A 17,779-nucleotide genomic window follows, 5' to 3' on the forward strand; every position below is an offset into this window, starting at 1 on the left:
GTTGTTCTTCCATTACGGTTTTCCCTCATGCTTCCGTTTATCTCCGCACCCGGAATCTGTAGCCTTCTCCATTGCGCAAAACTGGAGGTTTTCGACTAGGGGCTAGGGTTTTAGGGAGTTTTTGGTAGAGAAACAGGTGACGGCGGCGAAAAGGTGGGAAAACGTTTCGATTTCTAAACCTAGATATATAGCCTACCAATGGCATACTGTTAAATATTAAAAGGATCTTTTTCCCTATTGTCACGCTCGGGGGCGGTGGTGATCAGTTTTCCGAACAATCAACATAAGGAAGGAATAGATCTTAGAGTATCTACATCACAATAATGTGATATGTCCAACTCCAATAAGTGATTGCATCACATAATTATATTTCTGCACAACACTACTTTAGGCAAGCCACGACGTTTTGGACCCTTCTCTCCAAATTAGGCGATTTGAGAACAAGGCTCGGGGCTACTAGGGTACGTGGCAAACGGAATTTGTTTTTTTCAAAATCATTTGAAAAACAACTGATTAAATTAAAAATTCAAGACCCACAGCCTGAATTCTTCGATTCAACCTAAGGCTCGGGGGCTACTCCATATGGAGTGCGATTATTCATCGCCCACCATATATGAAGATTTTCATCCAAGAACGTCAAGACTACTCGAGAAGGAGCACCACGCAGCTTCGGTGCAGCTCAAGAAGTACTCGGGAATGGAGATCTACGAGAAGACAGAGATGACTTGGCGACGACTCCAGAAGTACTCGAAGACCTGCGATTACTCGGCTGCGAAGAGCTCGGGGACTTGTCAGACCCGGGGCCACGGGGTACCTGATGTGGCACGGTTAAGTACCCGATACGGGATAAGACCTGTCTCATACCTACTCGGCATGTAACTACTCGGAAGGATCTAGAACTAGTCGATATAGGAAGATATCATACGAGTAGTACTCGGTGCAGATTCTTAGGCTTATAACGATTAGGGTTTCCTTGTAACCTTGCCTCCCCAACCTATATAAGGGCAGGCAAGGACCCCTCCTAGGGTAGGCGATCATTAGACAACCCATCTACATCCAAGGCAGTACACACCACCCAACAGGACGTAGGGTATTACGCATCCTTGCGGCCCGGACCTATCTAAACCTTTGTGTTGCTTGCACCATCGTGTTCCTGATCTCGGCGTCTTCCCACATCAAACCTCTACCTAAGGGTATCCCCAGGTAGACGTGACGGTAAAACACCGACAGAGTAGCAACAGCAGCAGATCCAGAAGGAGTGGAGGGCTTACTACCGTTGGGCTGGGTTCAACCCCAACCAACAGCAGTGAGCCTGAAGCAAGCTTGTGGGAGGACCCCCACGAGAGGTACCGTGTATCAAACTCTATCTTTTACTGCTTTCAAAACCACTGCATGAAAACAAATAAAATTTTGAAAAACTAGAAAATCCATAAAAATATGCATAACTAAAAAAAATAAAAAATTTGCAGAACTTAAAAAAACCCAAAAATATTTCCTTGTTTTAATATGTGTAGTAAGCTTGCTGTGAGTTTTCCTTGCTGAAATGATAAATAGTTGCTCTGTTAATTTTCTTCATATGCTTTGTTACAACTTTGTGCTCTACCTAGTTTTGAGTTTGTTGGCTATAGTTCAAACCTTAAAACTTGAAACTCGTGGGTAGCAAAAGCATGATCCGAATCTAAGTTGTTGTGAGCTATGATATGGTTAAATAGAGTTGCTACGATCTTCTCCTATGTGATGCTTGATTTCCGGAGTATTTAAATTTGAAAACACAAAAATATAATAAAGTTCATTGATGATTTGAAATTCCTATCCAAAGTCATATGTCGATCTCATTGCAAAAACCTTCTACATATGCAACTTGCTATCTCATTGAGCTTTGTCGAATTGTTGTGACCCTTAGTGAAATTCATTTCATACTCCCATGATCACGATCACATACACGTTCACCCCATATGCTATGCTTCTACATGAGGAGCAAGCACTCCACTCATCCATCCACAAAATAAAAACTCCATGCTATTGTGTGACACCTCTCTCAGAAAATTACATCAAAGGTAGGGGGCTATGTAAAAAGAAATAAAAGATGCATACCCAAAGAAGGTATGCCACATGCTCTGGCATGTCAAAAAAAGAGGGAGAAAAGAAAAGATGCATACCCAAAGAAGGTATGCCACATGCTTCGGCATGTCAAAAAAAAAGATAGCCCCTATCTAAAAAGAAAGAAAAGAGAGAGATGATCCATGCAAAGGAGGATACACCATCCACCAAAAATATCCACACACTTGCATATTTTGATCAAGGTTTATGACTTGTTTCTCCTTTGGATCCGATCTTTGACTTAGCAAAATATGAGAAGCATGTGTGCCTTCAAATCCTCCATACCTACAGCTCAACAAAAACAGCCATTAGCGATAGGATGAGAAAGAAAGGCTCAATAAAAAGCCTTGGTGAGGAATTATACACATTGAGCGATCTGAGAGATTATCCGAGGAACTTTATAAAATTCTTTTTAAAAACTCAAACAAAAAAAAACTCCGGATTGACAGTTGAACAAAGTGAAGAAATACAAGCACTCTATGATACCATTCTGACTCTCAACCGCCAAAGATGAGGTGAAACTAAAAGCCCCACAGGAGTAAAGGTAAGAGGTAAGGACAAAAGACCAACTTATTCAAAATAAAGGTAAGAAACATTTAGTTGTGCCTAAAGTATAAGTTGGAAATGCAACATTGTAGCAACTCCTGATCAACAACATGAGCCAAGTTTTGCTTGGGGGTGTCGTTGACGGTCGTTAAGTGCAAAATATGACCGTCAACTATACTCACAAGAGAAGGAAAACCATGTCTCTTATTAACATATTTGTATCACTAACCTAGCTCCATAGTTATTTTAGAGAATTTATGATTTCAGGAGCACAAGTCCGGAATAAGAAGAAAACATGAAGAATACGCAGACGAAGCCACAGAATATCGTGTTCTGCGTAGCACAAGCGAAAAAGGCCCACTTGATAGAGCAAACCGACCATCCAAGCCCGGGCACCGACTACCTGACAAGAGGACCCACCAGTCAGTGTCCCAGACGAAAGCGGTGGCAAAATGTGGCAGGGTGGGGTCGGCCGAACCCCCCCCCCCCCGGCATCTCGTCTAGGTGCATTTTGGCGGGAGATTAGCTTTTATCCTCTAGAGGTCGGTTTGGCATGTTTCCATACAAGGGGATGGCGGGAACTGACCTTTCCAAGCTATATAAGGGGCCTCCCACTACTCTCTCAACACACACCACTTGGAGAAGCCTCTCTCTCACTCTCATTGTGACTTGTACTCCTTAGGGTAGTGGAGCTAGGCTAGTACTTCATTTTCTTAGCGAATCCAGTCGTCTCGGGGTCGGCGAGCAATCATCGGCCTCTGGTATGGCCTTGTATTCTGACTCTCGTTATGCTATTCATATAGAGTTTGTTCTTGGTTATCTTGCTATGCTCTTAGCTTGTTTAGCCAAGTTCTGTTCTTATTCAAGTTGTATTGGTTGCCTGCTTAGACCAGATGATCTGAGTAAGGATATCGGTTTATTGTGCTTTTGGGCTTGTTTTAGCGTCTTACCTGTCCATCCGAAGGGTGGGGGACCCGGGGGCGCTAGGGTAGTGACCTCATATGCGGGCATGGTGCCCGGGTATGCGGGATGCCTCGGATATGATGGTGCTCCATGGTTCGACTGGGGTAGACCGCAGGTGGTGACAGCCCTGTCGGTCCGCCGGGAAGCTATTTCTCAGTTAGCATACTCCCCGACGTTCGGGTATCGTGTAGGAGTTCATGCAAACATGAAACGGGACTGGATATTCTCCAGTGCGGGTCATTCTCCCCAATGTCCCTAATTTCTCGGCACCTGCAGCTCTAAACATGTGACTAACATAACTTCTTTGCTAACATGAATAGTGTACTAGGATCTTGTTTGCCTTTGCTCCCACTAACTTTAGGTGTATTTATTTATTCTTTATTCATGAGAGTTGGCTGATCTTGTGTGTCACATTACCCTCGATTATCTTATTATCACTTACCCCTGTATGATCAGCGGTTTACTCCTTATTTCATAATTGTTATGATTATGTATCTACTAAACATCTTTACACACCATAGCCATCCCTTGGGAAAATATAAATAACGATACCCTGAATACTTTCAGGTGAAATGCTACAACGGTATATTCGTGCGCTTGCGGATTCTTCTGTAATTGTTAAGACATACCACACGCCGTCCCATGGTGTCACTGCCGTGGGGCGGCCGTACACGGCGTTTCTTGACGCCGTCGCTGGGAACTAACCACTCCTAGTGGTGACGCTAAGAAATGCCAACAAGCAATCTTTCCACGAAGAGCATCTTCAAGAGTTTCTAAAAAACACTCCCTAAATCTTGTTATTTGCCAATTCCCCAAATAGGTATGGGGTGGTAAAAAAAAGAGTCAATCTCTAATAATTTTCAATTTTTACTCCTAAAAATGAGAAGTTTGTGGCACCACAGGGAAAATTCCACAAGAAACGTCGTGTGGAGGGGTGATCGGGAGTTGCGAAGGTGTGCGCATTTTTGCGCACAAGGAAGGCCAATTTACCCATTGTTAGAAGATGGAGAACTATTGGAGAGTATTTTTTTGTCTTTTTCTTAAAAAAATAAAAATGGGAAAGAGAAATAGAAAATTTTTGGAGATGCTCGATGCAGCAGACTCACGGGTCATTGACAAGCATATCCTCTCGGAAGTGCCGGAGAGCATCCGAGATGCAAGCAGGCTCGAGGCTTTTTGCTGTTGGATCGAGGTGGAGTAGGGAAGGAGGTCGAACTCAAGAGCTGAAACGAACGGCGGTGGCGCCTCAGGCTGCTGGTACGCGCGCCTAGCTAAAACGACGCCTACGATTCGGCAGTCCAAGAAAGCAGGTCGGGCAGGATGCGATTCCACGCGCAGTAGAAGATGGACGCACGGCAGGGGCTGAAAGGGACCCTTCTTATGCAAGGGTTAGTTAAGAATCATTCATTTGTATCTTCCGGACAGAGAGAAGAAGTTGACGTGTGGTTACAAGATTCTTCTTGGACCTAGGTGAAAGTATCTTACATGCTTACAGGATTACGAAAGATCAACTGATAGATTGAGTTGTAAGTGAGCGGTTTTTCTTCCCTTCTTGGATTAGTCAGTTAGGTGATTCGCGAAGGAAACGCATTATTATAGCTATTAAATCCCTTGCTAGAAAATCAAGCTTGGCTCCTGCATACGTCTGAAGCAGGAAATTCAGCTCAATTATCTGCTCAATCTAATCTAACCCTCGAAAAGATAGAGCTGAAACATAGCCATCAGTTCTTGGACTGACAAAAACAAATGAGCGGAAGTACACTACCAGTGACAGCCTAACTGTCGGTGTATGCAGGACTGATCTCTTGTGTCATTGTGTGTTGTCAGGTGGTTTCATTGATCAGGAGACAGGTACGTTGGCATTACGAAAGTGTTGGAGGCGTACCATGTGTCGAGCGTCGCGCAACAGCCTCTTTTCCCTGCATACAACTCGCGCCACGAGCCCGTGATATGGACAGCCACATCGATCACATCGATGACCTCACTATTAATTGTCAATCTATGATATATTTTTTTTCAGAATCAACGGTTGGATGGAACCGCCCTACCGTTCAAAGAATGAGTACGACGACTCATCAAGGGATGCATCCATCTCCCTCTGGCGAATATTAATTTTACCAGAAATTTAGGGAATTTTACGAGAAATTTAGGAGATCTAAGTTCCCAGAAATTTATGGATAAAAGTTGATTGAAGCTAGTAATGGAGTTGTCAGATTCTTAATTTAATGCATCTCCTTACATTCGCGCACTTCAAACATAATTCGAATAAAGTTAGCAGATGTTATTTGATTTTTTATGGAAGCACATCCACAATTTGGGTCGTTCGTCTTTCCACCCCATGGGCCTGGGGGGTGGTAAATGGCCTTAGAATTTGTCCTAGATAATTTAAAGGCCGAATTCTAATCTTATAAAATTTTGAACTATAAAATTGAAGGACCGTATTGGATGGCCATGATCCATAGCACCCCTACTTAGAGCATCTCCAAGAGACTCTTTATATCTTCTCTAATTTGCAAAAATAGAGATTTTGATTAAAAAAATACCCTCCAACACGCACTTCAATTGGATATCTAAATATAGACATTCTCTATTTTGGATTTCTCGCTAACCAAAGATGAAGGGCGAGAATGACTCTCTGGACTATACATAAGATATAGAAAAACTGTTAAAAAACACAAAGATATACAAAATAATCTTTACTCAAATAACTCTTTAAATGTTGAATTAGAGAATAGATTTTAAAAAAACTCTTGAAGATGCTCTTAGATTAGACCATAAACCCTACACCCTAATAACCTCCTATCCCTTTGCTTACATCCTGTCTATATCCTAGTACACCCTACCGCGAGGGGGAGTTGGTTAACCGTGTTCTACGATACCCGTTGTTGGAGTTTAGCCGTCGCTCTGATGCGCGTCCGGCGCTCGTCCCTGTAGCTAGGTGTCAACTGTCAAATATCTGTCAGCAAGAGCGAGAGGCAGGGAAGCCAAAGAAGCATATGCGAGGCATATGTGGTTGTGCCGTGGAAACGTGTGCCAACGCCATGGGCGCGCGCAGCTTCGCCGTCTCGCTGCCGCCGCCGACCCATCCACCACTCGCCGCACCACCCATATCTCTCCGACTCTCCCCCTCCTCCTCCTCCCAGAAATCCCTTTCGCTTTATTCCTCTCCGGCCAGGCAACGAACGATTGGATAGATAACCCGGCCCAAGAATCACACGCAGCCAGCCACCAATATTCCTTTCCAATACAAAAAGGAAAACGAAAAAGAATTGAGAAAATAATATCCATGAACAGAAAAAAATATTTTTCATTTTGGTTTTTTATAGAGGAAAATATATTTTTAGTTTTTGTTTTTTATAAAGGAAAAAGAAAAGGAGGGTGAAATTTGCCGTGCTCTGCTCCACGATATAACCGGCGGTTGCCAACTCCCTTCTCTTGCCGTGCACCCACCCAAACCTTTTGGTACGTGGGCGGCGGCGGGGAGGATCTCGGAGTCCGAGGAGGAGATGGCGGCGGCGGGGAACGAGTGGATCAACGGGTACCTGGAGGCGATCCTGGATGCGGGCGCGAGGCGGCGCGGGGAGCGGGGCGCGCCGGCGCCGGCTCTGGCGGAGGCGTCGGCGGCGGCCTACAGCCCCACGCGCTACTTCGTGGAGGAGGTCGTCAGCCACTTCGACGACCGGGACCTCCACAGGACTTGGACCAAGGTAGTGCATCGACCTAGCAGCTTTGGTCGCCGTCGCTCGGGAACGCGTGCCTGACGTGCTCCTGCGCAGGTGGTAGCGATGCGCAGCAGCCAGGAGCGGAACAACCGGCTGGAGAACCTCTGCTGGAGGATCTGGCACGTCGCCAGGAAGAAGAAGCAGGTACGCCGCCATGGCTCTTTGCTGAGACCATGTCTTCGTCCATTCACCCACCACTCGCGCTTACTCTGCTTTCGGTAGAAGAAGACCTTCTTTTTTCCCCGATCGGAACCCGTTGTTCGTTTGTGTTCCAAACAAATCAAAGATGATCATCGCCGCCATCAATCGGCTCCCTCTCTCTCTCTCTCTCTTTTTTGGCATGGCTTCCTAGTCAGTTAGCCTGGCCCGTAGGGCACCCGGGCTGGGTCTCCTAGCCAGTTGCGTCTCGGCCATGGCGGCTGATGGTTTCGTTCTGTTTTCCTGCCCTGTTTTTCGTTTAGGGCCGTACGAGAAAACGCGTACTAACCAGCACGTCTGCTACCCTGCCATCTGGTTTTCTTGACCCATTTTTCCTGAACATGTACCTTTCCCTCACGGAAATGGAACTAAATAAACTACCGGTATCGTAGGCATGAAATTGTGATGTTTGCACAATTTAACCGTCTCTTTTCGATTATGACCATCAAGTGCGATAAATTCTGTTGATGCCAACAGGTGGAATGGGAGTACTCGCGGCAGTTGGCGCGGCGGCGGCAGGAGCAGGAGCTGGGCAGTCGAGAGGCCGCCGAGGAGCTCTCCGAGGGCGAGAAGGACTGCCCCGACGGCGCCTCGGCCCTCCAGCCCCCTAGCGCGGCTGACGGCGACCAACAACAGCAGAGCCGGCTCACCAGGATCAGCTCTGAGACCCGGATCGTTTCCGACGACGAGGACGAGGCGGCCAAGGATGACCGGAACCTCTACATCGTCCTCATCAGGTGGCACCAAGCCGAAGTGATGATCGGTGTTGCTATCCAACGGATCGCTGACCGGCACGTCACCCGAATGGTTTTTTTTATAACGATTCCTATGAATAATTGGGTTGAGTCCTGTTGCAGCTTACACGGGCTCGTCCGTGGGGAGAACATGGAGCTCGGCCGTGACTCTGACACCGGGGGACAGGTCATTCTCAGCACCCACAAAGTCACTCCTGATTCAAATTTTCCCTGAAATTTCCTCAAATTTTAGGAGATTGAGATTTAAAAGTAGAGAGTTCATAGAGAATGGAGTTGTCTTGATTTTGATTTGTTACGTCTCCTACATGACACTGAGCTATCTTATTCTTATCCCGGGATATGGTCAAGTCCAGAGACCAGCCCAGAAGACGTTGACACGTCTGGCGGACGGTGGACCGGGGCCGAGCTGAAAATGACCGAATTACTCTTTCATCAAATTTCGCTTTTTTACCCTTCACTTCCGCACGTCCTCAGGTGAAGTACGTGGTGGAGCTGGCCCGGGCGCTGGCGGCCACCGCCGGCGTGCACCGCGTCGACCTCCTCACGCGGCAGATCTCCTGCCCGGACGTCGACTGGACCTACGGCGAGCCCGTCGAGATGATAACGCGCCCGTCCGATGCCGACGCTGACGCCGGCGGCGGCGGAGCCTACATCGTGCGGCTGCCGTGCGGGCCCCGTGACCAGTACCTCCCCAAGGAGTCCCTGTGGCCGCACATCCCCGAGTTCGTGGACCGCGCGCTGGCGCACGTCACCGACGTCGCGCGCGCGCTGGGGGACCAGCTCTCCGGCGGCGGCGCCGCCCCGGTGTGGCCGTACGTGATCCACGGGCACTACGCGGACGCGGCGGAGGTGGCGGCGCACCTGGCGAGTGCGCTCAACGTGCCGATGGTGATGACGGGGCACTCGCTGGGGCGGAACAAGCTGGAGCAGCTGCTCCAGCTCGGTCGCATGCCGCGCGCCGAGATCCAGGCCGCGTACCGCATCGCGCGTCGGGTCGAGGCCGAGGAGACGGGACTCGACGCCGCTGAGGTGGTGATCACCAGCACCAAGCAGGAGGTCGAGGAGCAGTGGGGCCTCTACGACGGCTTCGACGCCATGGTGGAGCGCAAGCTCCGGGTGCGCCGCAGCCGCGGGGTCAGCTGCCTCGGCCGCTACATGCCGCGGATGGCCGTCATCCCCCCCGGGATGGACTTCAGCTACGTCGACGCGCAGGATCTCGCCGACGGCGACGGCGACCTGCAGGCGCTCATGAGCCCCGGCACGGCCAAGAAGCCAATGCCGCCCATCTGGTCGGAGGTAGACGCCGCTGGTGCCATTGCCATTGCTCTGGAATTCGACGCTCTGCTCTGCCATTGCTGAGCTCTGCTTTCGTTCGCAGGTGCTGCGGTTCTTCACCAACCCTCACAAGCCGATGATCCTGGCGCTGTCGCGGCCGGACCCGAAGAAGAACGTGACCACGCTGCTCAAGGCCTACGGCGAGAGCCGGCACCTGCGGGAGCTCGCGAACCTGACGCTGATTCTGGGGAACAGGGATGACATCGAAGAGATGTCCGGCGGCGCCGCCACCGTGCTCACGGCCGTGCTCAAGCTCGTCGACCGCTACGACCTCTACGGCCAGGTCGCCTACCCCAAGCACCACAAGCAGACTGACGTGCCGCACATTTACCGACTGGCCGCCAAGACCAAGGTACGCCGGCCGCCCCTTTTTTGAAAGTGCACAAAATTCATACCCAATTTAGAAGACGTTCAAATTTCCTTGGTCATTTTGCAGGGAGTGTTCATAAATCCTGCTCTTGTCGAGCCGTTCGGCCTCACCCTGATAGAGGTAACATACAATCCATCTCTGAACATGTTCGATTTCAGGTTTAGATATTTGATTTGACTATATTTTAGACGAAACAATTTGATTTGATGATTTGATTTGACTACATTTTAGACGAAACAATTTGATTTGATGATTTGATTTGATTTGATCCAGGCTGCTGCGTATGGTCTGCCCGTGGTGGCCACCCAGAACGGCGGGCCGGTGGACATCATCAAGGCGTTGCACAACGGGCTGCTGGTGGACCCGCACGACGCGGCGGCGATCACCGGCGCTCTGCTGAGCCTGCTGGCCGACAAGGCGCGGTGGCTCGAGTGCCGACGCGCCGGCCTCCGCAACATCCATCGCTTCTCCTGGCCGCACCACTGCCGCCTCTACCTCGCCCACATCGCCGCCAACTGCGACCACCCGGCGCCGCACCAGCTACTCCGCGTCCCCGCCAGCCCGCGCGCCGCGTCCGCCGACGGCGACTCGTCGCTCTCGGACTCGCTCCGCGGCCTGTCCATCTCCATCGACACCTCGAACGACCTCAAGCCCGGGGCCGGGGCGGACTACTCCGCCGCGGCCATCATGGACGCGCTCCAACGGCGCCGCGCGGCGGACCGCCCCGCGGCCAGCGTCGCCAGGGCGGCCGTCGGCTTCGCGCCGGGCCGGCGGCAGGGCCTCCTCGTCCTCGCCGCCGACTGCTACGGCGCCGACGGCGAGCCGGACGCCGAGCGCCTGAGGAGAGCCGTCGGCATGGCGCTGGCCGCGGGCGCCGCCGCCGGCGGGCGGCTCGGGTGCGTGCTGTCGACAGGCATGACCGTCGCCGAGGCCACGGCCGCGCTCGGGGCCTGCGGCGCCGACCCGGCCGCCTTCGACGCGCTCGTCTGCAGCAGCGGCGCCGAGCTCTGCTACCCGTGGAAGGAAAAGGAGCTCGCCGCCGACGAGGAGTACGCCGGCCACGTGTCCTTCCGGTGGCCCGGCGCGCACGTGCGCTCCGCCGTGCCCAGGCTCGGGAAGGCCGACGGCGCGCAGGAGGCCGACCTCGCCGCCGACGACGCCGCGTGCTCCGCGCTCTGCCACGCCTACGCCGTCGCGGGAGCGTCCAAGGTGAGGCGGCCGGGCCGTTTCTTCTCGTTGGACATTCCCGTTTCGTCTCCTCTTCCATCCATGGCGACAGCCAGCCAATTCACGATCGGAATTCCTGCTTGGGATTCTACAGGTGAGGAAGGTCGATTCGATTCGGCGGTCTCTGCGGATGCGCGGGTTCCACTGCAACCTCGTGTACACGCGCGCGTGCACGCGCCTCAACGTCGTCCCGCTCTCGGCGTCGCGGCCGGGCGCGCTCCGGTGAGCTCTCTCTCTCTCTCTCTCTCTCTCTCTCTCTCTCTCTCTCTCTCTCTCTCTCTCTCTCTCTCTCTCTCTCTCTCTCTCTCTCTCCCTCCCTCTATCATCAGGCCGATCGGCGCGTAGGTGGCCATGGCCATTTCTGACCGTCTCCTGCCGCGGCCTGCAGGTACCTGTCGATACTGTGGGGCATCGACCTGTCCAAGGTGGCCGTGCTCGTCGGCGACAAGGGTGACACGGACCGCGAGCGGCTGCTCCCGGGGCTGCACAAGACGCTGGTCCTGACGGGGCTGGTCAGCCACGGCAGCGAGGAGCTGCTCCGCGACGAGGACGGGTTCTTGACGGAGGACGTCGTCGCCATGGACTCCCCCAACATCGTCACCCTCGCCGAGGACCAGGCGGCCGCCGACATCCTCAAGGCCATCTGAGGCCTGCACTGCTCCGCTCTGCCGGGGGCAGCCGGGGTTATTTTGGTCAGTTGAAATCTGGCAGAGTGGCTGCAAATTTGCGTAACTGTTTTTTATTTAGTTTTGGTCATCTTTCATCTGGGATAAGCATAAGGTTTGGTGCTGATGTGTGCACCAGCAAACATTTCATTAATACTTTGATTGAATGCCTTGTTCCGGCAATAAGGCATTTGTGTAAATATTCCAAAGAAATACATACAAGGAAAAAAAAAGATTGCCGAATGAGAATTTCGTTGGGAACAATAACACATATGGAACTTGTGCAGTATTTTTTTTTCCGAACCTGTGAGACTAACACATCACCCATCACTAAAGTACTCTCTATGTTCTAAAATGTAGGTCGTTTTGGTTTTTTAGATTTATAGTATTTGCTATGTACCTCGATGTAACATATTGTCGGAAGTAGACTTCCAATAAATCCAACTCCCTCCATTATAAATTGTAGGATGATTTTCTAGGCTTATATAGTTTACTATGCACTTAGATATATGCAAAAACTAAAATAACTTATAATTTGGAACAGGGGAGTATATGCCAATTTTATCGATGGAGTTGGGTAAAATTATCTCGATCAAAAAATGTTGTTGGGGTCCATTGGGTCCTTGCTTAGCCGACAAAAAATGGATCATCCGATCAAATTGAAGCTCTAAATATTCCTATTCCCCACAAATGTGCCTCTTTGTTTTCTCATTCCCTTCAAAATTCATTAAATTTCTAGGTAGATTATTCTAAAATATTATTAAATTTAAATAAATTTCCCTGACGGTTGGATTTGTCTGATTTATCCGATAATCGGATTTGTCTATGAGTTGTAAATAGTCTAAAGGTTTAGCATATAAATTTGAAGGATCAGACATGAAAAAAGATCATATTTATATGTTTTTAAGCTAATCAGATATTAGGACCATGATACATTATTCACACCTCGTTGGCTGTTATTTTTTTTTACCATTATAACTGCAGCCCTTCGGGCCTTGGCATCAAGCTCCTTTACTTTCTTGCTAAATTTTCGGATGGTTTCTTTGCACATTTCAGAAAAATTGCACATCATTTGTCCAACCTGACATCATTTAGAGTCAATTGGAACGTGAACACTGGTACATGTCGAATAAAATGCCATTTAATATATTGAACCATATTTCTGAACTTTTTTCCCCAATTTTGTGTGCCATTAGCATGGACCCCTCATCCTTTGTATGGGCTTGTTGGCCCAACCAAATACGACCCAACTGGCACTGTTGCAGCTTCCTCTGCTTCTTCCTTGACACTGAGGCTTCCAGTTCCAGAACAGAAGGAAATTCTGATTTTTTTTTCGAAAAAAAATATGATTTTCTGTATACATTGTTGCTTAAAATTGGTCCATACTCCGTATTCCTTGACATTGGTCAACGTCGAGTGGCACGTACGATGTGGTATCTTATCTCCTGTCCTTACTCCCGTCTGCTGAAGGTGGTCCTCTGCCTAGATTCTGCAACACTGAGTGTTTCCCTTTCTTTCTTCTAAAGAAAAATGAAAAAATGGCTCCCAATTAGGCCTCCTGTAGTGGGCGACGATATCGTCAACCTGTGCTGAGGTGGAGGGGGGAAAAGCCGTGAAACTTGCTGTGCTAGCACTGGGTTCCCCGCTAGCGCATGACACGCTTCCCGTGGCCGTCAGAGAGCATATTTACCGGAGACAGCAAGATCCGAAGGGCCCCCGAGAGAATTCCTCTTTCATTATTATCTCTTCCCTCATGCAGGCATACGATTTTGACCGCACTGTTGGAGGCGGTGTTAGTAGTTAGTTTCTGTTAGCTGCTGCATTTTCAGGCATAAAAGCACTAATCCATCACTAATGAAATTCGCATCATTTTTCTATTTGTGATGAAATTTAATTATATATACAAAGTATAAATTAACAAACTCGCCGCGGATCACATTGGATGTTTTTTCTCTTCCTCTCTACTACCCATTTTCGTCCTAGAAGCGTTTCTATTCTAAAAGCTTCATTAGGAGAAAATAGAAATAACGTAGCATTAATATTCAGTTGTCTCAAAGAGGTCAATGTAAATTTCAAATGACATGGAAAATAAAAACGCTTTTTGTTGTTGTGGTGGTGGGGTGGGGGTAGAAAAAGGAAAAAGAACTGCAAAGGTCGTTGGGCCTAGTGTTCATAGGTGGGCAGAAATTTTGGCCCAATTAAAATAGTACCAACCCCATGTAACTGCTGCCCAACCAACGTTTGCTTGTGTATCTCCAAAAAAAAAAAAACCCTCCAGGCCCCCGTCGCCTCCTCGATCGGCTGCTCTGCTTCTTGCTGGTCTTGAACAGCTGGTCCTCCGTCCTCCCCTTCAGGCTTCAAGCCTGATTCTCGAACAAGAAGTGACTAGAAATGGTCGCGGCGTTGCCACGTGTAGCCAGTGGATGAGCCGCTTTTATTTGGTTCTTTTTTCTATTTTGAGTATGCATTCTTGTTTTAGCATAGTTTACTTTCTAGGGTGCAAATAATAGTTCTCCATCACATTTAAGAACTCTTGTACTATCTTTAATCTTTAAAAAAACTAAATGGGGGGCGATTTCTGTCCCAATGTGAGGCCATGTCTACAGTAATTTGGAGCCGTCCGATTTCTATCTTTCGGCCACGATCACCCCCACAGTGCCCCAGCTGCTTTCGCGCTGCACCACGCCGATCGGCACCCTTTCCCCTGCCTTCGCGATACACCCCGCGCCATGACGCGGCTCCTTCCAGCGGCGTCCCACGTCGCGCTCGCTCCCGCCTCCCTTGACGAAGACGCACCAACATGGCGCCGCCGCCACTGTGGCCCCTGTGTGCAGACAGAGGCGCGAGAAGAGGAAGCAGAGACGGTCGCTCCGCCTCTGCCCGTTGCCCCTAGATCCCGCCGCCGCCGCCGCCGCTCCAACAACCAGCCGGGGGAACCGCCGCCGCCGCGCAAGCCCGGGGGCAACGCAGCCGCCGCTCCAGCACCCTGGCGGCCACGCGGAAGCTGCTGCGCGCTGGGCACTACAACCAGCCGGGTGCCGCCACGCGCCTGCTGCGCCCTCGGGGGCCGCCACCGCCTCGCTTCAGCCGTGGCTGCCGGCGGGGGCCGCCGCTGCAGCACCCTTGTCGTCGCCCTCAGGTCTCAACCTCCTTCCTCTCCGCGCCGGGCAGAGCAGGACACAGCTGCTCAGGTGGCGCCGCCATCCCTCTTCGCCGTCCACCACCTCCCGCTCCAAGCCCAGCAAGGCCGCAGTGGCCCTAGCTGCAGTCCAAGGGAGAGCACTGCGGCGTCGCTGGCATTGTTGTCCGACAGCCTCTTCGGTTCCATCGCCCGTCAAGGCCACCGAAGTTGGCATCTCTTTGGATCCGAGGGAGACGAAATGAGTGGACGAGAGAAATCCCACCTCTCACATACCGAGGGGAGCAAACGAGTGGACGAGAGGAATCCTAATAGCTTGTGGGCCCCATGCTCATCGGCGGCTAGGAGAGAAATCCCAATCTCTAGCACTGAGTAAAAATAAATAATTTAATTTCATTGCACTGAGTAATAAAGAAGGCGACGCAGCAGCGTCTCCATTCATAAAAAAAATTATTTACTACAAAAGGTGTACACAACTCATTTGGTTTCCCCGTTTGTCATAAGCCCTGTCTTATTGCATGTTTACACACCAATTAAGAGTACTAAATATAGATTTATAACAAAACTAATTTCATAAGTCGTGACTTAATCACTAATTGCGACAATAACCATCCACTAATCGTATATTAATTATAATTAATAGATTCGTCTAGAGCTCTAATTGCCACTTATGCAATTAGTTTTATATTAAATTAGCATCTGAATATTCGATTTGACATCTGAATATTCGATGTGACAGCAACTAAAAAACCAAGCGAGACCTTAACATGGAGTAGTACAAAACTCTGACTACCTATCAGTATTCAATTATGCTTCCCCGTTACAGTAATTAATTCCTTCGCTGCAAAAGTAAGATTCACTTTTTATCTAACAATTTCGAATTAAATTTTGGCCACTGTCATTTCCATATGTTTTCACTATGAAGCACAAAACAATTAATTTGAAGAAATGGCTAGCGACTTCACAACCTCCGTTGCAATTTACCATGTGCTGCAATAATATTATGTAATATCAGATACTAACCTCTTGCAGCAAACAACAATTACCTTACTTGAGTTTATTATGAGAACTCACCTATGATATACACCTATATTACTTTTAGTGGTGATATCAAGTGTAACAATCAGTAATACATCAGCTACTACAACAATTAAAAAAAACATGCGATGTCATAACTACATGTATCAATGTTCAATGATCCATTCCTTTCAGGTGAAGCAAGTTTTTTTTCGTTTAAAGTTCTGCTACATATAACAAAAGCCCATGGAATTCGATCCATCACCTCTGACGAAAACAAACTTTCAAGCTTACCTCCTCTTATATTACCTAAACTTAGAGAATATTACCTAACATATTAACAATCTAATGAAATGTCCCTGAAAATTCTCTACAAAATATTACAAGACAAGACCACAAGAAAAGCACTATATATAAAGAATGAAGAACATGTACTTGAAATATAGCTCAAGAGCTGCATTCAAATGATTCAAAACTCATGCTCTTCCTCCTGATTTTTATAACTCAACCCCTTCAAAAAAAAATCTATATAGATACATCAGCTACAACCTTAGCTTATACTCCATCTGTTCCAAATTATAAGGCATTCCAACAATCTTGGAGAGTCAAATTTTTTATATTTGACCAAATTTATAATGACATTTATTATACAAACTAAGTACCATTAGATTCTTTATTAGTTATATTTTCATAATACATCAATTTGATATCATAAATCTTTATATTTCTCTCTATAATCTTGGTCAAACTTAAGATTATTTTGACTCTCCAAGATTCTTGGGATGTCTTATAATTTGGAACGGAGGGAGTAAATGCTATGGTATAATGCCAAATCTAGGTGTTATAATGCTAAATCTAGGTGTTTTAATGAATGCACTATATTTTGTTGTATGTATGGTGAATGTCACAAGACAAATAGACAAATGCTATAATCTGCTATTAGTTGGCAGAAATAACTCTGATGTTTACGAAGGGAAAAAAACAAAGATACAACACAAGTCTGTAATATTTTGATATATCATACAATGCCAAGTCCATGAACATTCCCTATATACATAGGGGGTGTGTTTAGATCCGTAAAATAGGGGTAAAAAGGGTCACATCGGACACTGTGACACACTGTAGCACTTTTCGTTTGTTTGTGGTAATTGTTGTCCTACCATGACCTAACTAGGCTCAAAAGATTCGTCTCGTCGTATACATCAAAACTATGCAATTAGTTTTTTATTTATCTATATTTAATACTCCATGCATGAGGTAAAAAATTTGATGTGATAGGTGAATAGTGAAGTTTGGATTGAGAAATTTTGGAAGTGAACACAGCCAGGGATTCAAAGCCTGGTATCATAACAAAAATAATTACACGCTTCCAATAAAGTTTAACTCTAAGCGCTGAACAGTTCAATTTTTTGCTCAGAGTTTCCACATCCTTATCTCCATTATAGCCACCAGTCTGCACATGCTTCTTCGTATCACATAAATAATAAACAAAAAACAAGAGGTTCCACTGCACTGGCCTACAGGTCGTGGCGCGGCATGTCAGACCCGGGACAACGGGACTGCTTATAAACATAGAATGTTCTAGAGTAAGGGATAGCTCATGGATGTACCTTAACTCTTTTTGTAACTACCTGAATAGGCATAGAACTAGCTGCAGTACAAAGGAAACTACCCGATTATATTGTAGTAGGACTCTGACTGTGCTCGGCTAGGACTTTCCATGTAACCCTGTCCCCCCGGAT

General features: G+C 48.1%; 1 protein-coding gene across 2 annotated transcripts; it reads left to right on the forward strand.

Moving 5' to 3' along the window:
• Positions 1-7,000: 7,000 nt before the first annotated feature.
• LOC120644018 (probable sucrose-phosphate synthase 5) lies at positions 7,001-12,152 on the forward strand. Of its 2 annotated transcripts, XM_039920551.1 has the most exons (10): positions 7,007-7,316; positions 7,386-7,475; positions 8,007-8,266; positions 8,387-8,450; positions 8,759-9,580; positions 9,663-9,971; positions 10,056-10,109; positions 10,263-11,198; positions 11,311-11,438; positions 11,605-12,152. In XM_039920551.1, exons 1-10 carry the CDS (start codon positions 7,116-7,118, stop codon positions 11,861-11,863), a joined length of 3,123 nt encoding a protein of 1,040 aa, XP_039776485.1. In that variant the 5' UTR covers positions 7,007-7,115; the 3' UTR covers positions 11,864-12,152. The 2 variants fall into 2 exon arrangements, with proteins under 2 accessions (XP_039776484.1, XP_039776485.1); XM_039920550.1 differs by having other exon boundaries at positions 7,001-7,316; positions 8,007-8,450.
• Positions 12,153-17,779: the final 5,627 nt, after the last annotated feature.

This window comes from Panicum virgatum, chromosome 8K (genome assembly GCF_016808335.1).
Source record: "Panicum virgatum strain AP13 chromosome 8K, P.virgatum_v5, whole genome shotgun sequence".
NCBI lineage: Eukaryota > Viridiplantae > Streptophyta > Magnoliopsida > Poales > Poaceae > Panicum > Panicum virgatum.